This window comes from Python bivittatus, unplaced genomic scaffold (genome assembly GCF_059951505.1).
Source record: "Python bivittatus isolate LINGU-HERP-01145 unplaced genomic scaffold, Pbiv_v1 ctg000610_np1212, whole genome shotgun sequence".
Lineage (NCBI taxonomy): Eukaryota > Metazoa > Chordata > Lepidosauria > Squamata > Pythonidae > Python > Python bivittatus.
This window is the reverse complement of record NW_028277088.1, coordinates 6146693-6163954: the sequence shown is the minus strand read 5'-3', so window position 1 is coordinate 6163954 and position 17262 is coordinate 6146693. Positions and strand designations below refer to the sequence as shown.

The 17262-nt window shown below is 44.3% G+C and overlaps 1 protein-coding gene across 9 annotated transcripts in view; it reads left to right on the top strand.

Moving 5' to 3' along the window:
• XYLB (xylulokinase) overlaps positions 1-17262 on the top strand; it is an 84397-nt gene that overhangs the window by 48275 nt on the left and 18860 nt on the right. For 7 of the 9 annotated variants that reach the window (XM_088150846.1, XM_007428356.4, XM_088150847.1 and 4 more), the window contains one exon: positions 14152-14210. The exons of the other annotated variants lie outside the window; for them this stretch is intronic. In XM_088150846.1, coding sequence (XP_088006972.1) covers positions 14152-14210 — 59 coding nt within the window. The remainder of the gene's footprint in view (positions 1-14151; positions 14211-17262) is intronic. 9 annotated transcript variants of the gene reach the window in all.

The following is a 17262-nucleotide window of genomic DNA, read 5'->3' as shown; positions in this document are numbered from 1 at the left end:
ACACTGTAAAACCCTGATACAAATTCACAGTACACCTGTGTCCAGAAGACTACTTACAGAGCTGAAGAAAGTGTAGAATTGAGGAACCGGAATGATCTGGTGGCTTAAATACCTTTCCTACATGAAAACACTAAGATATTTGGCACGAGTGGGGACATGATCAAGGTGTATAAATTTATGCATGGCATGGACGGAGAATTTTTTCTCCCTCTTTCAAGGTGCTAGGACCAGAAACCATCCAGTTAACCTGATTAGAAGGAAATGTAGACTGGACAAAAAAGAAAGTATTCTGGAATCCATGACTGCAAGACATGGAGATTTCCACTAACTTGGATGGTTTTCAGCAAGGGACTGGATAAATTCATGGAGGACCGATCCATCAGTCTTGAGACCGAGTATTACCTCCAGGTTGGGCTCATCCTCCAAATACCAGTTATTGTGAGAAACCAAATGCTGATCTAAGATTGGTCTGGGCCTGATCCAGTAAGGCTTTTCTTATGCTGCTGTGAGATTTGAACTGTTGGAGGCTGTTGTTCTTAACCCATGCTCTTGACCAACACTAATTCTCAAAGGCCAATGTGGAATTGTTTTCTTGTGTGCTTCACTGTTTCTTTGATCATTTCTATTGATCATTCCTTATCAGTGAACCTGAAGGTATGGTGAGATGACTTACAGGCTCTCTGGCTTCTTTCCTGTGTTTTTTTTAATCTGAGTAAAAACATGTGTTCCTTTTGTGCAGACTTGGAACCAAAAGGCAAACAATGTCTATGCACCGATGTGAGATATCCCCATAACCCTATTCAGAGAAGGGCTATGTAAAGAAATTATGGAACCAGGTACCAAAACACTGATTGTATGATCTCTCACATGCGCAGGTCTGCTTGGTGTAAATTCCTGAGGCTGTCCTTCATCTCGCTTGCAAGGGGACAGTGCTCATTGATTTTTAAAACGAAGGCAGGATTAAGTTTCTTGTTCATGAAAGCACTGAATTATGTGCTTAAAAGCTGAGCATATGCTGAATTTGTGGAAGGTGGCATTATGGATGCCTCAATGAAGATTGTTGCAAGATTGGAACTGGCAGAATTCTTTTTCCTTGAGCAACTAAAAATGCCATGTTGATGTCTTAAGAATTTGATGGTTTGGGGGGGGGTCCTCCCTCCCCCCCAGCTGAGTGGCAGTGGCTAATTCAGAACATTGGCCAAATGGATCTGTGAACTCTTTGCCCTCTACTTTGGATAGTTGGTGTCACTTTGCAAATTTCATTGCGTTACTGCTCACCCCTTTGTGATTTAATGCAATAATTTCCAAGCCATGCGTGAAAGGGCACTTGTGTGCTGCGAAAAAACTGCTGGTGCGCTATAATAAATACAGAACTGAAGGAAAGCTTCTTGTGGGCCCAAATTGTCCACCCACAGGGAGGCTATCGAGTTCATCTCTGCAGAATTCCCTGCCTGGCCAATTCTCCTCCGGAGGAGAAAGATCTGCCCCATTAGGGCAGAAAAGATGACTGGAAGGTCCCATTTCTACAGAAACATTGAAAAGACCTTTGTTCAGAGGAGGCGATCTGTTGCGGCTTTATGAGTCCATGTTCCGGACTTGTCTCTTCCATCAGGAAGAATGTCCAGAAAACTGACTCAGGCCGAGACGTGGCTAGGGCGGCTCCTGTGAGTGATATGCTGATATCCCTTTTGGAAGCCAGAAGTCCCAGCTGAATTGTTCCTTTAGAGCTGTAGTAAGCAAGGTTACGATGCAAAGTGGGTGGGCCTGTGATTTTTCTGCATTTCCATTTGTGTCCCACAAAAGAAGCTGGTCACCCGAGATCATTAGATCTTGCTCGAGAGTTGCAGCTAGACTCCCCTGCAGGAAAAGCATGGGCTTTTATTAGAAACCATCCGTCCTTTAGCTGCGGCTGGACAAGTAACCCCCTAGGTTCCTTTGGTCTTCCCCAGCAGAGGCGTTTTTTCCCCTGTGACCCCACAAAGTTATGTAACCCCTCCTTATCTAGAGAGTTTTCTGGGCAGATCCTCTTGCCCAGTGTTTCTCAACCTTGGCACCTTTAAGATATGTGGACTTCGACTCCCAGAATTCCCCAGCCAGCCATGCTGGCTGGGGAATTCTGGGAGTCGAAGTCCACATATCTTAAAGGTGCCAAGGTTGAGAAACACTGCTCTTGCCTGTTTTTCTCCCATGTGGCAGCAGGCAAAAACAATCCCATTGTTCGAAGTATTGCTATTAGCAGCTTCTGGTAAACGAATATATAGTTTGCAGAAACTGGACTTCCTTATTATTTGGGTCCAAGCTTCCTCCCACCTCACCCCACCCACTCCGGCTCCCTAGGTCCTGCTGATTAAAATATAAATGTCCTGTACGTGTCCGGGGTGCAGACTTCTCTGCTGAATGAAGAAAAACCTACCAGCTGGAATCAAGAGGCAACTGTCAGCTTAAGAGGCTTAATGACATTATAACAGGAATAGGGGAGCTTGTAAGTGGAGCAGGCTGTTTGCTTAGATCTAAACTGAAGAGTATAAGAAGCTTATAAAGCTGGAAGCCTATCAGCTCCAACTTACGTGCTTGCCACAGTTCCTTTTCAAAGCTGGTCATGTATCGGTAGACTTATGGAGTTGCGTGGGATGGCCTTTTCCTCTCTTCATTTTTCTACCAGGGGCTGTATTCTGTGTACCTCTGTCTTTGTTCGTAACGGTTGCATGGCATTCTTCTTCTGTGGAGCTCAGAGTAGACATTTGTGCCCCACAACAGTCCTCTGGGCTAGGCTGGAAGATGACAGCTGGACCAGTCCTGAGCCTTGAAAGGGGCAGTTGAAAGGGCAATATTTTGTGCTTCTGCCCCCCAGCCTATTCCTTGGCATCCGTCGGTCCTCCCATCTCTCCTGATTTTATACTTATTTAGTTTCACTTTTCCTTTAGAAGTTAACTGTGTTTCTTGCTTCTTCTGAGCATTATCTGTTTGCTTGTGTGAAATGGGGGTTTTGTTGTGTTTGAGGGCAGAAAATAGTTAAATTTGGCATTTGGAGCACAGATTCTTTGCTTCGTCATGTATTCTTATTATCTCTGAATTTTGCTTTCTGTCTCAGACCTGACTTCTGTCTTAATCTCAGGTGGTTGGAAGAAATGCCTCCCTTTAAGCTTAATGATTTCATTTTCTGGCAATTGATGTTTTTTATCAGCCCATGCCCGCCATGTAGGCCATTTTGCAAGATCATCTACGACGTTCTCAAATTCCAGATACGCTCCCAGACTCCAGACAGTTGGGGATCTCAGCTGTGTCCACAAACTACACTAATTTATTTGGAAAAAAATATAGTTTCAGTACCAGTTTCTTCGCTGATGTCTCCATTTGCAAAATAATAAGAAGAGGAGATAAATACCAGAGTTCTCTGTTAAATGGCAAATGGAAAAAACAAAAAATATTTGTTTAGCTAGCTACTCTCCAGATGTATTGGAGTGCAACTCCTAGAATTACCAGCTACCCTGGATAAAGTATTTAGTACATCTGAAGATCACCATTTTGGAGGAAGCTGGGTTAGGTCCCCCCCCACCATAATAGTGTTCAGAATGTCTAATTAATTTGGGGGTGAAAATGCATTAAGTCAGCATTCTTTCCTTGACTATTTACACCTTCTTCTCTCCCACTTTCCATTTATCACAATAAAAAGAATTGCTCCATTTCCCCGTTATTGGAGGCATTGCTTTTCATATTCATACCCGCACACACACATACACGCACATGCACAACGTTTTCAATAAACACAGAAGGAGTCAAGTCATTGGCTGGGTTGATGGTTTACAAAATCAAAAGAAGCATCAATGTCCTTGAAAAAGTCATTTGGTGGGTATGTGGTTTGGTTTTGTTTGGTTCTGTTTTGCTATTCCAAAAGGTGGAAAGTTTAATGGGACGATTAGCAAATATGTCATTCATTTCTGTACACAATAGATCCGATCAGACTTGCTGGGAAGCAGTGAACCTGGATAAAAGCTGTGAAAAGACTAGAGTGGGTTGAGTGTGGGGGAGAATTCACATCAGCTGCTCCAGTTTACAACCTACTGTGATTGGAACTGAGTCCCGACAATTTATTTGCAGATTTACCATGACTGACAGAAGAGGAAGAGGAAATAGTTTCCTCTGAAGATAGTTTTTTGTTTTTAAATAACTAAGACTAAATATTGGATGTGAATAAAACTTGGCTGAATTTTCTAAGATTCAGTGGGATTTGTGATAAGGAGGAACTTGTATTATAAGAATGGAGAGCATAGCTTATCCTGACTTTGGTACTTTACAACTAAGTTGGAACTGCAGTCCCAGTGAGCGCAACTAAAAGAATCTTGCCTGGGATTTTGGGGACCTGTAGTCCCAACACAGCCAGTAGGCATCAGTTAGGAATCTAATGAGCCTGCACGGCCTATGACCCACCAAACATAAGGTTAGGTATTGTAGCTTAGCAGGTGCTTGATAATCCCCACCTGTGACAGGCATCCTAAGGGGAGGTTTACAGAGATCTGCTTGACCACCATGCATGGTCTGTAGGTGGTATTAAGGTAGACCCCGCTTAACGACCACAATTGGGACCGGAATTTAGGTCACTAAACAATGCAGTTGTTAAGCAAATCATCATGTGACCTGACCTGATTTTATGACCTTTTTTGCGGCAGTCGTTAAGCAATCCATGCAGCTGTTAAGTGAATCACGTGGTTCCCCATTGATTTTGCTTACTGGAAGTCGGCTGGGAAGGTGGCAAATGGTGATCATGTGACCCCGGGACACTGCAGTCATCATAAGTGCGAGCTGGTTGCCAAGCGCCTGGATCACGACCACGTGACAGCGGGGGTGCTGTGACAGTCATAACTTTGGGCACTGGTTGTAAGTCACTTTTTAGCACCATCGTAACTTTGAACAGTTGCTAAACAAATAGTCGTTAAACAAGGACTATATGTGTAGTGTCAATAGGTCTGGTTTAATATGAAGAACCAGAGGACTAAGCTCTCATCCACACCCTAAAATCTGCACTGATCCGAGATTGCTGCTGTGCTCCTGTGGTCCCACAATGCAGTGGGGCTAGCTGGAACACCCATTTTTCTGCTCCCCCATTGATCACCCAAGTGGCCTTTCTCTCCTCCCCATCCTTGAGAGGCAGCAGGCAGTTTCTTCATCAGCAGGGTGAAATGGCCGCAGAGCATAGGAGAGTCAAAAGCCATGGCTGTGTCAAGGTACTCCAATTCAGCCAAGTCTAGAGGTCTGCTTTTGCATCAGCGTATATCCAAACAAGGTGCTCATTGGCATTGATTTGTACAGATGCTTTGTTGGAGTATTGAAGGTGGAATAAGGCTGGTATCCTTGACTGCAGGGAGCATGTGTAGCCTACTAATTTTTTTAGGGCTTTCAGAAAGAGCCCTGCAAAACTTACTTAATGCAAGGGAAGGGTGGGATGAAGAAAAACGCAACAGTATTCCCCTGCACCACTATACTGGTTCCCTTGGTATTTTAATCAACCAGAAAGGAAGCTTCAGTATCTTTCTGCAGGGCTAGGAATGCTTGGACAGGCTTATCACCAGGGAAACTTAGTCTGGGTTGGGACAAGACAAGTACATGGGGCAGATCAAGATTTGAGGAAATTTCAAATTGTGGATTGCTACTTGACCATGAAGATTTGGGGTGGCCTTTTCTGCAGTGGCCCATTGCATGGAATAATCATGCTGGCATGATCTTAGTGTTTCTCTGCTACCCTATTTTTTACACTCATCTCTCTCAGGCTATAACTTCTGTAGCATCTGTCCTTTCAGTAGCGTTTAAACAATGTTAAGTCGTTGTTTTTATTGTATTGCTGCAGTAGCATATAGCCTGTTGGTATATATAAGAAGTAAAACTCCCTTGAGTCAAACTTAAGCGTTGGAGATGACATAGGCACCTTCATGCAGTTGACTTAGCCGGTAATATGAACTTGGCTTGCCTTTACATTCTTCCAGGAAGTTGCTTGCCTTCTCAGTCTGGTTGATTGCCTTGGCATTTCCTCATGCTTTCCCACCTGAGGGCTAACCCTGGTTTGCTTTTTCAAGGTCAGCTAAGTGTTACCACCTCTTGCAGATGGGAAGACTAAGTTGGCTTCTTCAACAAGGTCAGCTAGGTGCTGCTGCTAAATTGTCCAAGGTTACGTAAATGCAAACGTGTAACTAAAGACCATGAACAGCTGGTTGGAAAAAAAGGTTCTACTTGGAGGAAGGGGGAGTGAAAAACAAGTGACCAAGTTTGGATACAAGAGAAGTGGGAAGTCTAGTTTTTGAGTACAGCAATCTGCCCACAACTCTCCAGAAACTTTAAAGTAGTCCGCTTGCTATTTGTGGGTGTGGGTGGAATTTCACACTTTGCTCTAGTGTCATATCATGTTTCTTTTTCTTTTTTTCCTACAGAAAAGGACAAAACTTTTGTGGTTTTTTTTGGTAAGATTGCCAGAGAAGGCTTGCCACATTGTGTATCACGTTGCTGTTCTCTCCCTCAAAACATGAATCTTCCATTAAAAAAAGAGCATCTAATTTTAACTTGGGAGCAGAGGAAATGTCTTTTCAATCAGGGCATGTAGTAAATTGAATGCCTCTTGTAAGCAGGTGTTATTGTGTTATATTTTCATCAGAGCTGCTGGGAATAAGTTGGAGGGAAATGACAAAGTGAATTGGACAAGAAAGTGGCGGAGCTTGATGAATAATTCAAGGCCGCCAGGCAACAAACACTGATATTTTCTGAAAGGCGAACCACTGTCCTTGGGTTAGAAACAGATGATGATATTATCTTTGAGCACTGAATCAGATTCCTAATGCTTGTAATTCCTGTGCATGGCCGATGTTGGTAGGAGCCACACCTTAGAGTAAAACCAGGCTGTGTTGAAGGAGTCACAACCCAACCCAACCCAACCCAACCCATTTGGATAATATGACCAAGTACAACATCCTCTCAAACAGCACCGGGCAAACTTGTAGTGGCTGAGGGCTGCATTTAACTGGGGGGCAAAGTCTGCAGTAGATAGGGCTATCGTTCCAAGGGGGCAAAGCCACACCATACAAGCAGATGGGGCCCAGATTTTCCATTCCCCCTCCTGCCCCCAAGTCTGTCTTTCTTTAGCAATATCTGAATGGTGCCTTTTTTCCTGATTCTAAGCAGTACATTCTTCTTTTCAGAAAGTTTGTTTCCTAAACTTTGTTATGTGGGCAGAGGTTACAGCTGTTGCGTGTTTGTCATTCCCAAATCCTGGGAAACCGCACTGTCGGTTTTCTATAGATGATGCTCTAATCCTGGTCTCATAATTCTTGGTGAGACATACTTACCATGCCCACATTTCCTCCTCTTCTCCCAAAGCACTGGTGTAACCACCTTGGCTCAATTTCCATTCACAAGTTGGACTGAGATTAGAGGTCTCCTAGACTTCCCCCTTAACACACCAATGGCATTAGAGTCTCAACATATTTGGGGGGGGGGGAAACAGGTTGGAAAAGGGCTGCAGAATAGCATTTCTTCAAACTGAGGGATTTTCCTGGATATTGCTAATTATGAATTGCTCTTCATTTTTCTCCCTAAAGAAGAGCTTCACTGATTCAAGCAAGTTTTGCATTTCATTTGGAAGATGCCCAGGCCTTAATCTATGGTGGCATAAAGACCCCCCACCCCCCACAGGTTAAACCCACCGCAGATATCTCCTAAGTCTCTGCTCTTTGCATGTTCATTTTTTCTTTGGCCACTTTGCAGCCTTTGCTCCATTATCTGTTAAACATCCAATTTATTCGAGGACTTTATTTTATTCATTGTATAATTAACCTTTTTGGCCTACCAAACCTTCTGTGCCTCTTGAAATATTAACGCAGAAAAAGAGAGAGCATGTGTGTGGGTTTTTTGGGAGGAGCCAACATTTCATACTATTTCTGGGAATATGGAGAATATTGATAATGCGTAGGTGACTAAAAATAGAGACTTGCATATGAGCAGTCTGTTCCACACAGAGCCAATTCACGCTTTTCACAGCACGCTTGACAGCTGCCAAAGGAAAGCGCCTTCAAGGGTGAACGAGGGTTGCATGTCTATTAGCAAGAAGCAGGCATGTGGAAGGGAACTATGGCTAGTTGCAATTAACTGAGGTTATTATCTCCCTCCCCTCACACCCATTTACAGATCCCTTCTGTAAAGTCTGGAGAGCCTTTTTTTTCTTAACTTTTCCATCATAGGATGTCAAAGGTGCATAGGATATATTTATAATACAGTGGGGTTGTCATGGGGTGCATTCTTTTGACCTTCCCCAGTCTGGAACACTGCAGGATTCTCAGTCTTCTGAGCCTTCCAGAAATTCTGGATGTTGAAACTGGAAGGCCCCGTTGGAGAGTGGCTAACTTAGAGGGGACTATTAGCGTTTTCTGCTTTTTTTTGTTTCCTTGCCAGATGTGGAGTGCCTGTAGATATTCTATTTTTGCAACACATGTCAAAAATGCAATACTCTTTTGAGGGTTTGGGAGCTGTTGAAAGCTTTGCATCTCTCTCGAAACCTCTGTGGAAACTCAACTCTTTAGATTTGGAAGTGCAGAGAATGCTATTTCTCTAGATCTAGCCATGCCTCAGAAGCTAACATAGCTGGCTCCTCCATTTTATTGATCTCTTATGCATCTCTCTTTCTCCCTCTCTCCTCCCCCTCCAAGTTTTCTTCCACTCTGCAAAAATTCCTGCTTCATATTTCTCGAAACAGGTCTGCTGAGTTTCAACTTCCATGGCATGCAAATATGTTGTTCAGAAATTGCCTGAATATTCTAAAAGCTCTTCAGTTATTATCTTGTATGGTACCTTATGCCAGTTTAAAGTAGCGCTGCTTGCATTTCCAATCTCTGTTCTGCCTTTGCAAAGAAGCAGAATAAATGAATAAAATAAATATATAAAGAGGAATGCCTCCTTTGGTGCTGGTGATCATTCCGTGGGATCAGGAACTGGCCCTAAAGAAGCCATTGTCCGTCTTTTCTCCCCACTCCTTCTGCTACCTATGGCAAGAGGGGAGAGAGGAGAGATCCGACCTGTTCTTTCCTTCTTTCTCCCTCTCTCAGCCTGCCACCTGTGGTAAAATTTCCCAGTTTTGTGGCCCCTTCCATCCATTGTCATCTTCCAATGGGAAAAACCACCACATTCACTCTTCTTAAAGCATGGTGGGACAGGCTTAGGTGAGTGTGGGTGGGTGTTTGGGTTGGAAGCTTTACCCAACTTTCAAGTTGCCCAGGTGACCTATCACTTGGGCTATTACTGAACACAGATTCACTGGTCTTCTGGAAGCCCATGTGATGAGAAGACTGGTCAACTCATCTTCTGTAAGGCTGGTAAACCTCTGTCCACAAATTACCCTGCTAAGTTGGTGGGATGTGGAGCAGGGTTGTGGGTGAAGCTCTTGGTTGTCTTCCGGCCCACACTCCTGCTCCACATAATAACAGAATCTTGCAAGTCTGCTTGTGCTGGACCTTCTCCTCCTTCTTATAGTCCAGTGAATCAGGGAGTCATCTGCCTGATCTGCTTCCAAATGTTATCTTCTTGTCCTGGACTTAAAGTTTCAGCCCCTTTTGCTTCGGTAATAGTTCCTGCATATGTCCATCAGGATCATCTTCCTTACTGTCTACAAAATGGCTGTCACAACACAAAAGCTGCCATCCCTAATAGCATGTTGCTATCTGGTGTACAACTTACTGTATCTGAAAGAGCCTACTAATAAAGAGAGATGGCAGCCGTGTTGTGGGAAGCGAGCAAGCCTTGTGTTCAGGACAGAAGAAGGTTTCAGTTGGGAACAACTTCACGCCCTCAGGAAGCTCTGAGATATCAACTCACAGAGTTCTCAGCCAGGGTGTCCATTGGAAGTCATTGCCCCAACTCACCTAGAAGGCACAACTAGAAGCAGGTTGTCCTGTGGCGTTGTTCACATTTCAGTCTTGTAGTTCTGTCTCAGTGGTATGAATGATTGAGGCTTGGATCTGTTTCCTCAGCATCTCCCGCTCCTCAGCTTTCAGTTTCAGCAGGTGCATGTGACAGTTCCCTGCCTGTTGTATTGTTTTTCTTGTCGCTTTCTGAAAATATATTAAACCCAGCCTTCCTCAGCCCAGAGTCTTCCAGATGTGTCCAACTGCGATTCCTAACATAGTCTGCAAGTATGGCTGTGCTGGGGGAGTTGTGGTTGTACATACCTTTAGAGGGCATCTGGTTAGGGAAAGCCGTGTTAATAATTGGGATGATGGCTTCTTTCCTGCTTTTAGTTAAAATGATAAATCTTAAATTAGATTGTGGGTTTTTTCCTTCAGGCTGTTGGATTCTATAAGCTAAATTTCCAAGCTGTAAGTATCTTCTTGTTGCTAGGCAACAGCAGCATCCGATTCTGAGAATCCATCCGTTGAATAGATGGGAACCACCTGGTGCCTGCTAAGGGATCCATCATCTCCCAATCTACATAACCAGGCCAATGAAGGAAATGAGTGTTTGTTCTTAGAAAGAGTCTTCTGACTTATTTAGCTGCAATGGTTCCTTGCTTAAAATCTCCTGGAGGAGCAAATGAGAAGATTTTAGTACTCATTGCATAAGCCCAGCTATCTGCTTTAGGGCACAGTAACTCATCTGGGTGCCTTCCAGATTGTTAGATTAACTCTGAGAATCCTTGCCATCATCTGACACATCAGGAAAGAGATTAGGGATGGCACAGAACCTCCCAGCTTCAGTTGAGGACCAAAGTCCTCTTTTATCTACACTGAGATGTACAACTCTTCCCCATTCTTCTCTCAGCTGCTCAAAATGCCAGAGCAGCAGCATTGCAGCCAGGGAAGGCAGAGCAATGTTTCCAAGGAAAAATTGAGATGCTTTTAGCTGTAGGAGAGATGGACAGTTGGAAAAGAACAGCGGAATGGAATGATGTGATATCAGCTCAGTTGCCCTTTCTTAGGTGCGGAGGAATAGCTCAAGTCTCGGAGCCAGGAGTGCAAAAACAGCCAGAAGAAAATGTGATTATTTCCTTCCTCCTTCTGGCTCCTCTATGTCAATAGAAGAGAATATGTGAAGCTCAGGGTTGAACTGTGGAGACCTTAGTGCTCTCTGAGCTTGGTGGTTTGTTTGTAGACATTTCATTACCCAACTAGGCAACATCATCGGTGCACCATCAGCAGTGCACCTAGTTGGGTAATGAGACATCTGCCAACAAGCAACCAAGCTTAGAAAGCATCAAGGATTCCATAGTCCTCTGTATCAGATCCCAGATTATTACTATGGCTTTACGTGGACTCCCATTCTCTCAAATATTGCTGGCTTGGAGGGCATAGTTCATGAATTGCTGTATTTTACCCCTCTTTGTTTTGGCTTCTGTTTCTTGGCCAGATCCTGCCTTCTGAGGCACAGGGACTACCTAAAGCTCTCCTGGAAATTCCAGATAAATGTGACTGTTAAAGAAGTAATCTCCCTGCTAATCTCTGTTTGATTGAGATTAGCTGCTCCAGGCACAATGCTTACATTCTGCATCACAACTTCCCACTTCTTTTCCCGGAATGCGTGTTGGTCTTGTAGAAAAGCAGAAAGATGTTTTTGGGGACCAAACCGTAAAGCAGTGTTTCTCAACCTTAGCAACTTTAAGATGTGTGGACTTCAATCCCCAGAATTCCCCAGCCAGCATCTTAAAGTTGCTAAGGTTGAGAAACACTGCCATAAAGGGTAGTTTTCAGTTGCGGCTTGCTTGGTTGTTTAGTTTGTTTAGTCTCCTGAGTGTGGTGGCTTCAGAGGTTGTTTTCCAGTGGCTTTTGTGACACCTTTGTGCAAATATTGGCAAGCCCCTGTCACTGTGTACAAGTAGAATTGAAACTTGTTTTCTCCAAGGAATTACTCGGCTGTGTGGTTGAGTTATTTATTGACACTGACGTGGAACTTAATGGCTTTTTAAACCCAATTTGTGCATTTCCCCCGAAAAGGAAGTTCTGATTAAATTTATTGGTGGATGACACTCAAACTCTCAGCACAGGTTTTGACTGCATTGGGAGTACCTGAGCCAAAGGAAAGCAGAGGCTTCCATGGGGGGGGGGGGGCGTGTGTGTAGAAAAAGGGCAAGATGGTGGCCTTGACTATGTGATTGGAACCATCATCTTAACATTTTTGATCCTTCCCTGTGGACACCCTTAGTTTTGAAACTTCAAGCAGGCCAAGCAGTTGGTCCTGTCAGCCCTGCAAGGTAGTCCAGAGAAGAAACTCACCCAGAAGTACCAGCTTTAACTTTATTGTGAGGTTACATTAGCAGAATCTTCCAAGTCTGGAAGTACCTCTCTCCCCCCTCTCCTTTACAGCCCAAGAAACTAGGGAGGGTCCCTTTGCCAGCCCCCCATTCCTTATGCGGGCTCAGCTGATGCTTGTCTGACCGTTGCCTAGTCTGCGGCTCTTCCTCCTGTCTCCCAAGGTCATCCCCACATATCATTACAACTCCTGTGTTAAATTAGGGTATTGTAAAGCATTTTCTCCAACCTGGTGCTCTCCAGATGTGCAGACCTTCAATTCCTATATTCATAATAGCATTTAAAGGCCACCCCACTCTGGCTGACTCTGGGTGTTGTACCTGAGCAAACCAATACTGATTGTTTCACAATTAAAAATAAAAGGCAGACAGTCAATAACCCACTACTAATAATAACAAAACAAAAACGGAAAATCTCCTATAAGCGCTATGGAATCCAAAGACCTGTTGAAATGAGATCATTTGAAGGACATGCCTGAATGCCTTTTCCAGGAGAGTTATTCCATAATGTGGGAGCTACAACCAAGAAGACCTGTTTTCTACTCCACTCTCCCTTGATTTCCATGGGGAGGGAATTCAGAGCAGACCTTCTTCTGATGTAGACCTAGTCAAGTGGCACCCCTGAAGGGCAGGCCTTCTACTGCAACCTTGCTGCAGAATTTTTTTTTCTTCTTCTTTCCTAAGGGTTTGGATTTGGACCCCATTTCAATATTATACCGATTAGGACAGCTTTTGCTAACTTGAATATGCTGGACTTCTGTCACCCCTGGATTTTCTCTACCAGCTGCTTCGTTGGACAAGTTGGCTGAGAATTCTGTGAGCTGTAGGAATGCATGGTGAAAGTGCCTGGTTAGCGAAGGGTGCCTTGGTGTTTGCCAGGCTTTCATTGACGTCTGATTTACAAGGGATGTTGAAGATCATTGTGCTTTCTGGAATTTTGCTGACTGGACAGCTCTCTTTCAATTCTTTTTTGTGTAATGGAAGCCCCTACTGAGGCAGAAGGAAAATAATAACAGTGGCATAAAATTAAGCTGGTTTGGGGTAGTGGTTGAAGGCTCTGGGCTAGAAACCAGGAGATTGTGAATTCTAGTCCTGCTTTAGACATGGAAGCCAGCTGGGTGACTTTGGGCCAGTCCCTCTCTCTCAGCCCTGGGAAGAAGGCAAGGGCAAACCAATTCTGAAAAAAAATGTTGCCAAGGTAATTGTAGGGACTTGTCCAGGCAGCTGTCAGAAGTCAAGACTGACTCAAACAACACATACACACGAAGTTTAGAGTTCCACAACTCTATTCATTATTCTTGATGAATGTTTGTGTCGCATTGGAAAGGAAGCACGCATGGAGTCCTAGCCTTTATCTTCAAAAGGTGGTGGTGAGGGAGGATTGTACATCAGTCCCCATGGAATTTCAGTACAAATTTATTGAATTTTAGCAGGCACAGCCAGTGCAATTTCTTGAAAGATCCAAGCTGCTCCTTCGTCAGCTACAAGCTGGAGATCAAGGCTGGAATTGCCACTTTGTGCTGGGCAACAGAGATGCTAAGGACATCCCGCCTACCCAAATAGTCCTTTGTTGTAAATGGTGGATGTGATGAAGCTATGAATGCCCAACTTCACTGCTTCACATGGCATGTGACGGGTCAAGTCAGAATTCTGCCCTTTGTTTTATATAAAACAAGGACAAAATCCTCTCATCAAACTGCCTGACCCGCCAGTATGTGTTCAACCCTGTAAGCCAATTAACAAATGCGTCAGCTCTTGGTCTTTTCAGCACCACGGTTAATGAGTTTTAGCATTTAGAAGTTGTAGCCCTTTATAATCTTCTGTCATATAGATGGGATCGTGTTGTACCCCCATTAATTTCATTTCTTCTTTGTTTGTAGTGCCAACCACAAAAATCCTGGCTACTGGTGGGGCATCCCATAATAAGGCAATCTTACAAGTAAGTGTGGCTTTTTGCATTTGAGATTAGCATCTCGTGTGCCGTTTGAGCCAGGCTCTCAGTTCAGGAATCAAAGCCAGGGAATCAAGGCCTTGAACAGGCAGATCCTAAGGAGCAATTAGCCGGCAATGAAATTGAAGTAGGAGATGTACCTGTAGAAGTGACCAGGGCAGGGTAAACCTAGAATGTCCTTCCACACAAAGGCTAAGAATTCTGATGGCTGCTGAAGCCATCTGGAGCAAACCCCAAGTTGGTCTAGGAAACTGCAGTGAAAGCTTTCAGGCAAAATAGATCTTGTTTAAACAGCGGTGTGAGCACAACCTGCTCTTCAGCACCTATTATGTGCAAATACTGGAGACTAGATAGTTGTGCGGCCATTTGGAGTTGATCTCCAAAAGGTATTTTGGAGGCCACAGGAGTACAAACGTAATACATTATTTGCAACACTTCAGAGCTTCTTCACCTTTTCCCAGGACTGTAGGTAGCTGCACAGAGACCTGGCGCTGTTTTTACAACTAGAAAAGGGACTTGAAAGTGGATAGTTAAAAAGAGACCTTCCTTAACCATTCTCTCGGCCACTGTTTCCTGTTCTCATTGCTGATGGAATCCAGCTCACCTCCATTTGTAGAGATGCCTTTTGGCGTCAGCTCATTAGCTGACACATCCATGGACTGTGATGTGACACCAAGAAGAAGAGGTCATGTCAATCTGTAGTGGAAAACCACAGAAGCTCACATCTCTGGGTTTCCAGACATGGCAAATCAAAAGCCAATGACTTTCAAAGTCAACAGCTGGGGATAGTCAATAAGCCACAGTGTTATTGGTCCCCATTGCTATTGTCCAGGTGTCACTACTGTCCTGCATTACAGTTCTATTGCATTAGCCTCTTTGTACCCAGGTTAACGACAAGCAGTTACCATGTTTGCAGGATTATAAATAAATTAAGGTCCTGTTGCATGCACATTCTGTCTATAGTTGGCATAGCTAAGATAATAGCCAGAGCATGCAGAAATGTTCTGTTGAGGATGTGATTTCTGGGAAGAGCATTTTTAGGGTCGATAGCCAGAGCTTCTAGTAAGAACTCAGGAGGCTACATTTGGGGCCAAGCTGCCTCTGAGCAACCAGATTAACTCTGCCTGTTTAGCAAATGCCAAGCTCCAGGAATTGCTCAAATACTTTTTCTTTTTTTTTTACATGTTTAAAAATCCTTGCATTTTTTCCAGTGTATGTTTTAAGTGAGACTGAGACAATTATATCCAGTCCTACGGCCTCCTTCCTTTTTGCTACCCATGTTTAGACAAGTATATGGTTAATCTTAAATTTCTCTTTGGCCATACTGTTGGTGAACTAAGAAATCTGAACTCCAGTACTTCTCAGGGATGCAGGCTGGAGTAGGTTTTTTTTCCCCCAAGGATGAGTAAAGATGAGTAAGATTTTTGTGGAGTCCTTGGTGCTCTCTGAACTTTGTTGTTTGATTGGAGATGTTTCATTACCCAACTAGGTAACATCATCAGTGATAGTGAGTGTGGGGTTTGCTCCATGTTTATATATACAGTGGTACCTCGGGATACGAACGCCTCTACTAACGAACTTTTCGGGTTACGACCAGCTCCGGCCGCAAAAATTTACCTTGATGTGCGAACTCCGCCTCGGGGTACGGTCATTTTTCTGCCCTGAGACGTGGTCCGCGGCCATTTTTCCACCCCTGACACGTGGTCTGCGGCCATTTTTCCGCCGCGCTGCGCCCGGCTGTTCTCCTGCCACGCCTGGCCGTTTTCCTGCCATGCGGCGCCCGACCGCTCTCCCGCTGCACTGCGCCGCGCGGCGTCTGGCCTTCTCCTGCCACGCCGCGCAGCACCCGGCCTTTTTCCCGCCATGGTGCGCGGCGCCTGGCCGTTCTCCCGCCTCTGACGCGTGGCCTGAAGACGCCAGAACGGATTAACGGTAATTACATTGAACCTTATGGGAAAATTTGCTTCGGGGTGCGACCAAATTCGGAGGGCGGAACGGATTAACCGGATTTACATTGAACCCTATGGGGAAATTTGCGTCGGGTTACGACCAACTTGGGATACGCCCAGAGTCACTGAACGCATTAAGTTCGTATCCCGAGGTACCACCTTAGTAGCTTGCCCTGCCCGTATTGGTGGGGGTGCAGTTTTACACTGATGGTGTTACCTAGTCGGGCAATGAAACGTCTGCAATCAAACAACCAAGCTCAGAGAGTACCAAGGACTCTACAGTTCAACCCTGAGCTTCATATATTCTCTTCTATGGGTAAGATCTTTGTAAGTGAAGTGTTGAGGAAAGCACTGTATAAATTCGTCTGTGGTCTAATATCTTCTTGATCCTTCCTTTTTGACCCTGTGTGTGATGGAATGTATCTACGAGGAGGAGAGTGATGTGGGAGATCAAGGCTATCAGGAAGGAGGGGGTGCATTCCAGGAGGGGGGAGGAGGCAACACAGTCCGCAGGGGGAGTGTGAGAATAGAAAGAGATTCAGGATAGCCGCTCCCTAGAATCTCACAGGGTATATCCACTAGTTGCTGTAGTATAGATTTAGTCTGGCAAGATTCTGTCTATAAGGTGTAAGCAAATAAAGGAACTGTGCTAGACTGGACTGTTTCATCGTTGTTCTTGGGCTGGGCCTGACACTGTGTCCTGGTAATATCTCTCAAAACTAAACTCTTGGGTTTAATTAAATACTTTGTCTGTCAAGATATTATTTGCATATTCCAGCATTGGAAGGGAAATGTTCTTTCATGGAAAGGCATAATGTGAAAAGTAGCACAGATCTTGGCCATTGGGGTTCTTCCCAAAACATGAAACACCTTTGACAAGAATAGTATGATCTCCAGCAGACTGCTCGGCTTAAAAAGTGCAATATTTCCTTAGATCTGGCTTTTGATTAAGAACTCAGCTGCCAATTAATTTGCAAGCAGCATAATAGAATACAGATAATACTAGGTGACTCAAAGATTCTATTCCAGGAGCTCTTGTTTTAGCTGATTTTTGGCTCATGTTGAATTGTTGCCAACTCCAGGAGCAAAGC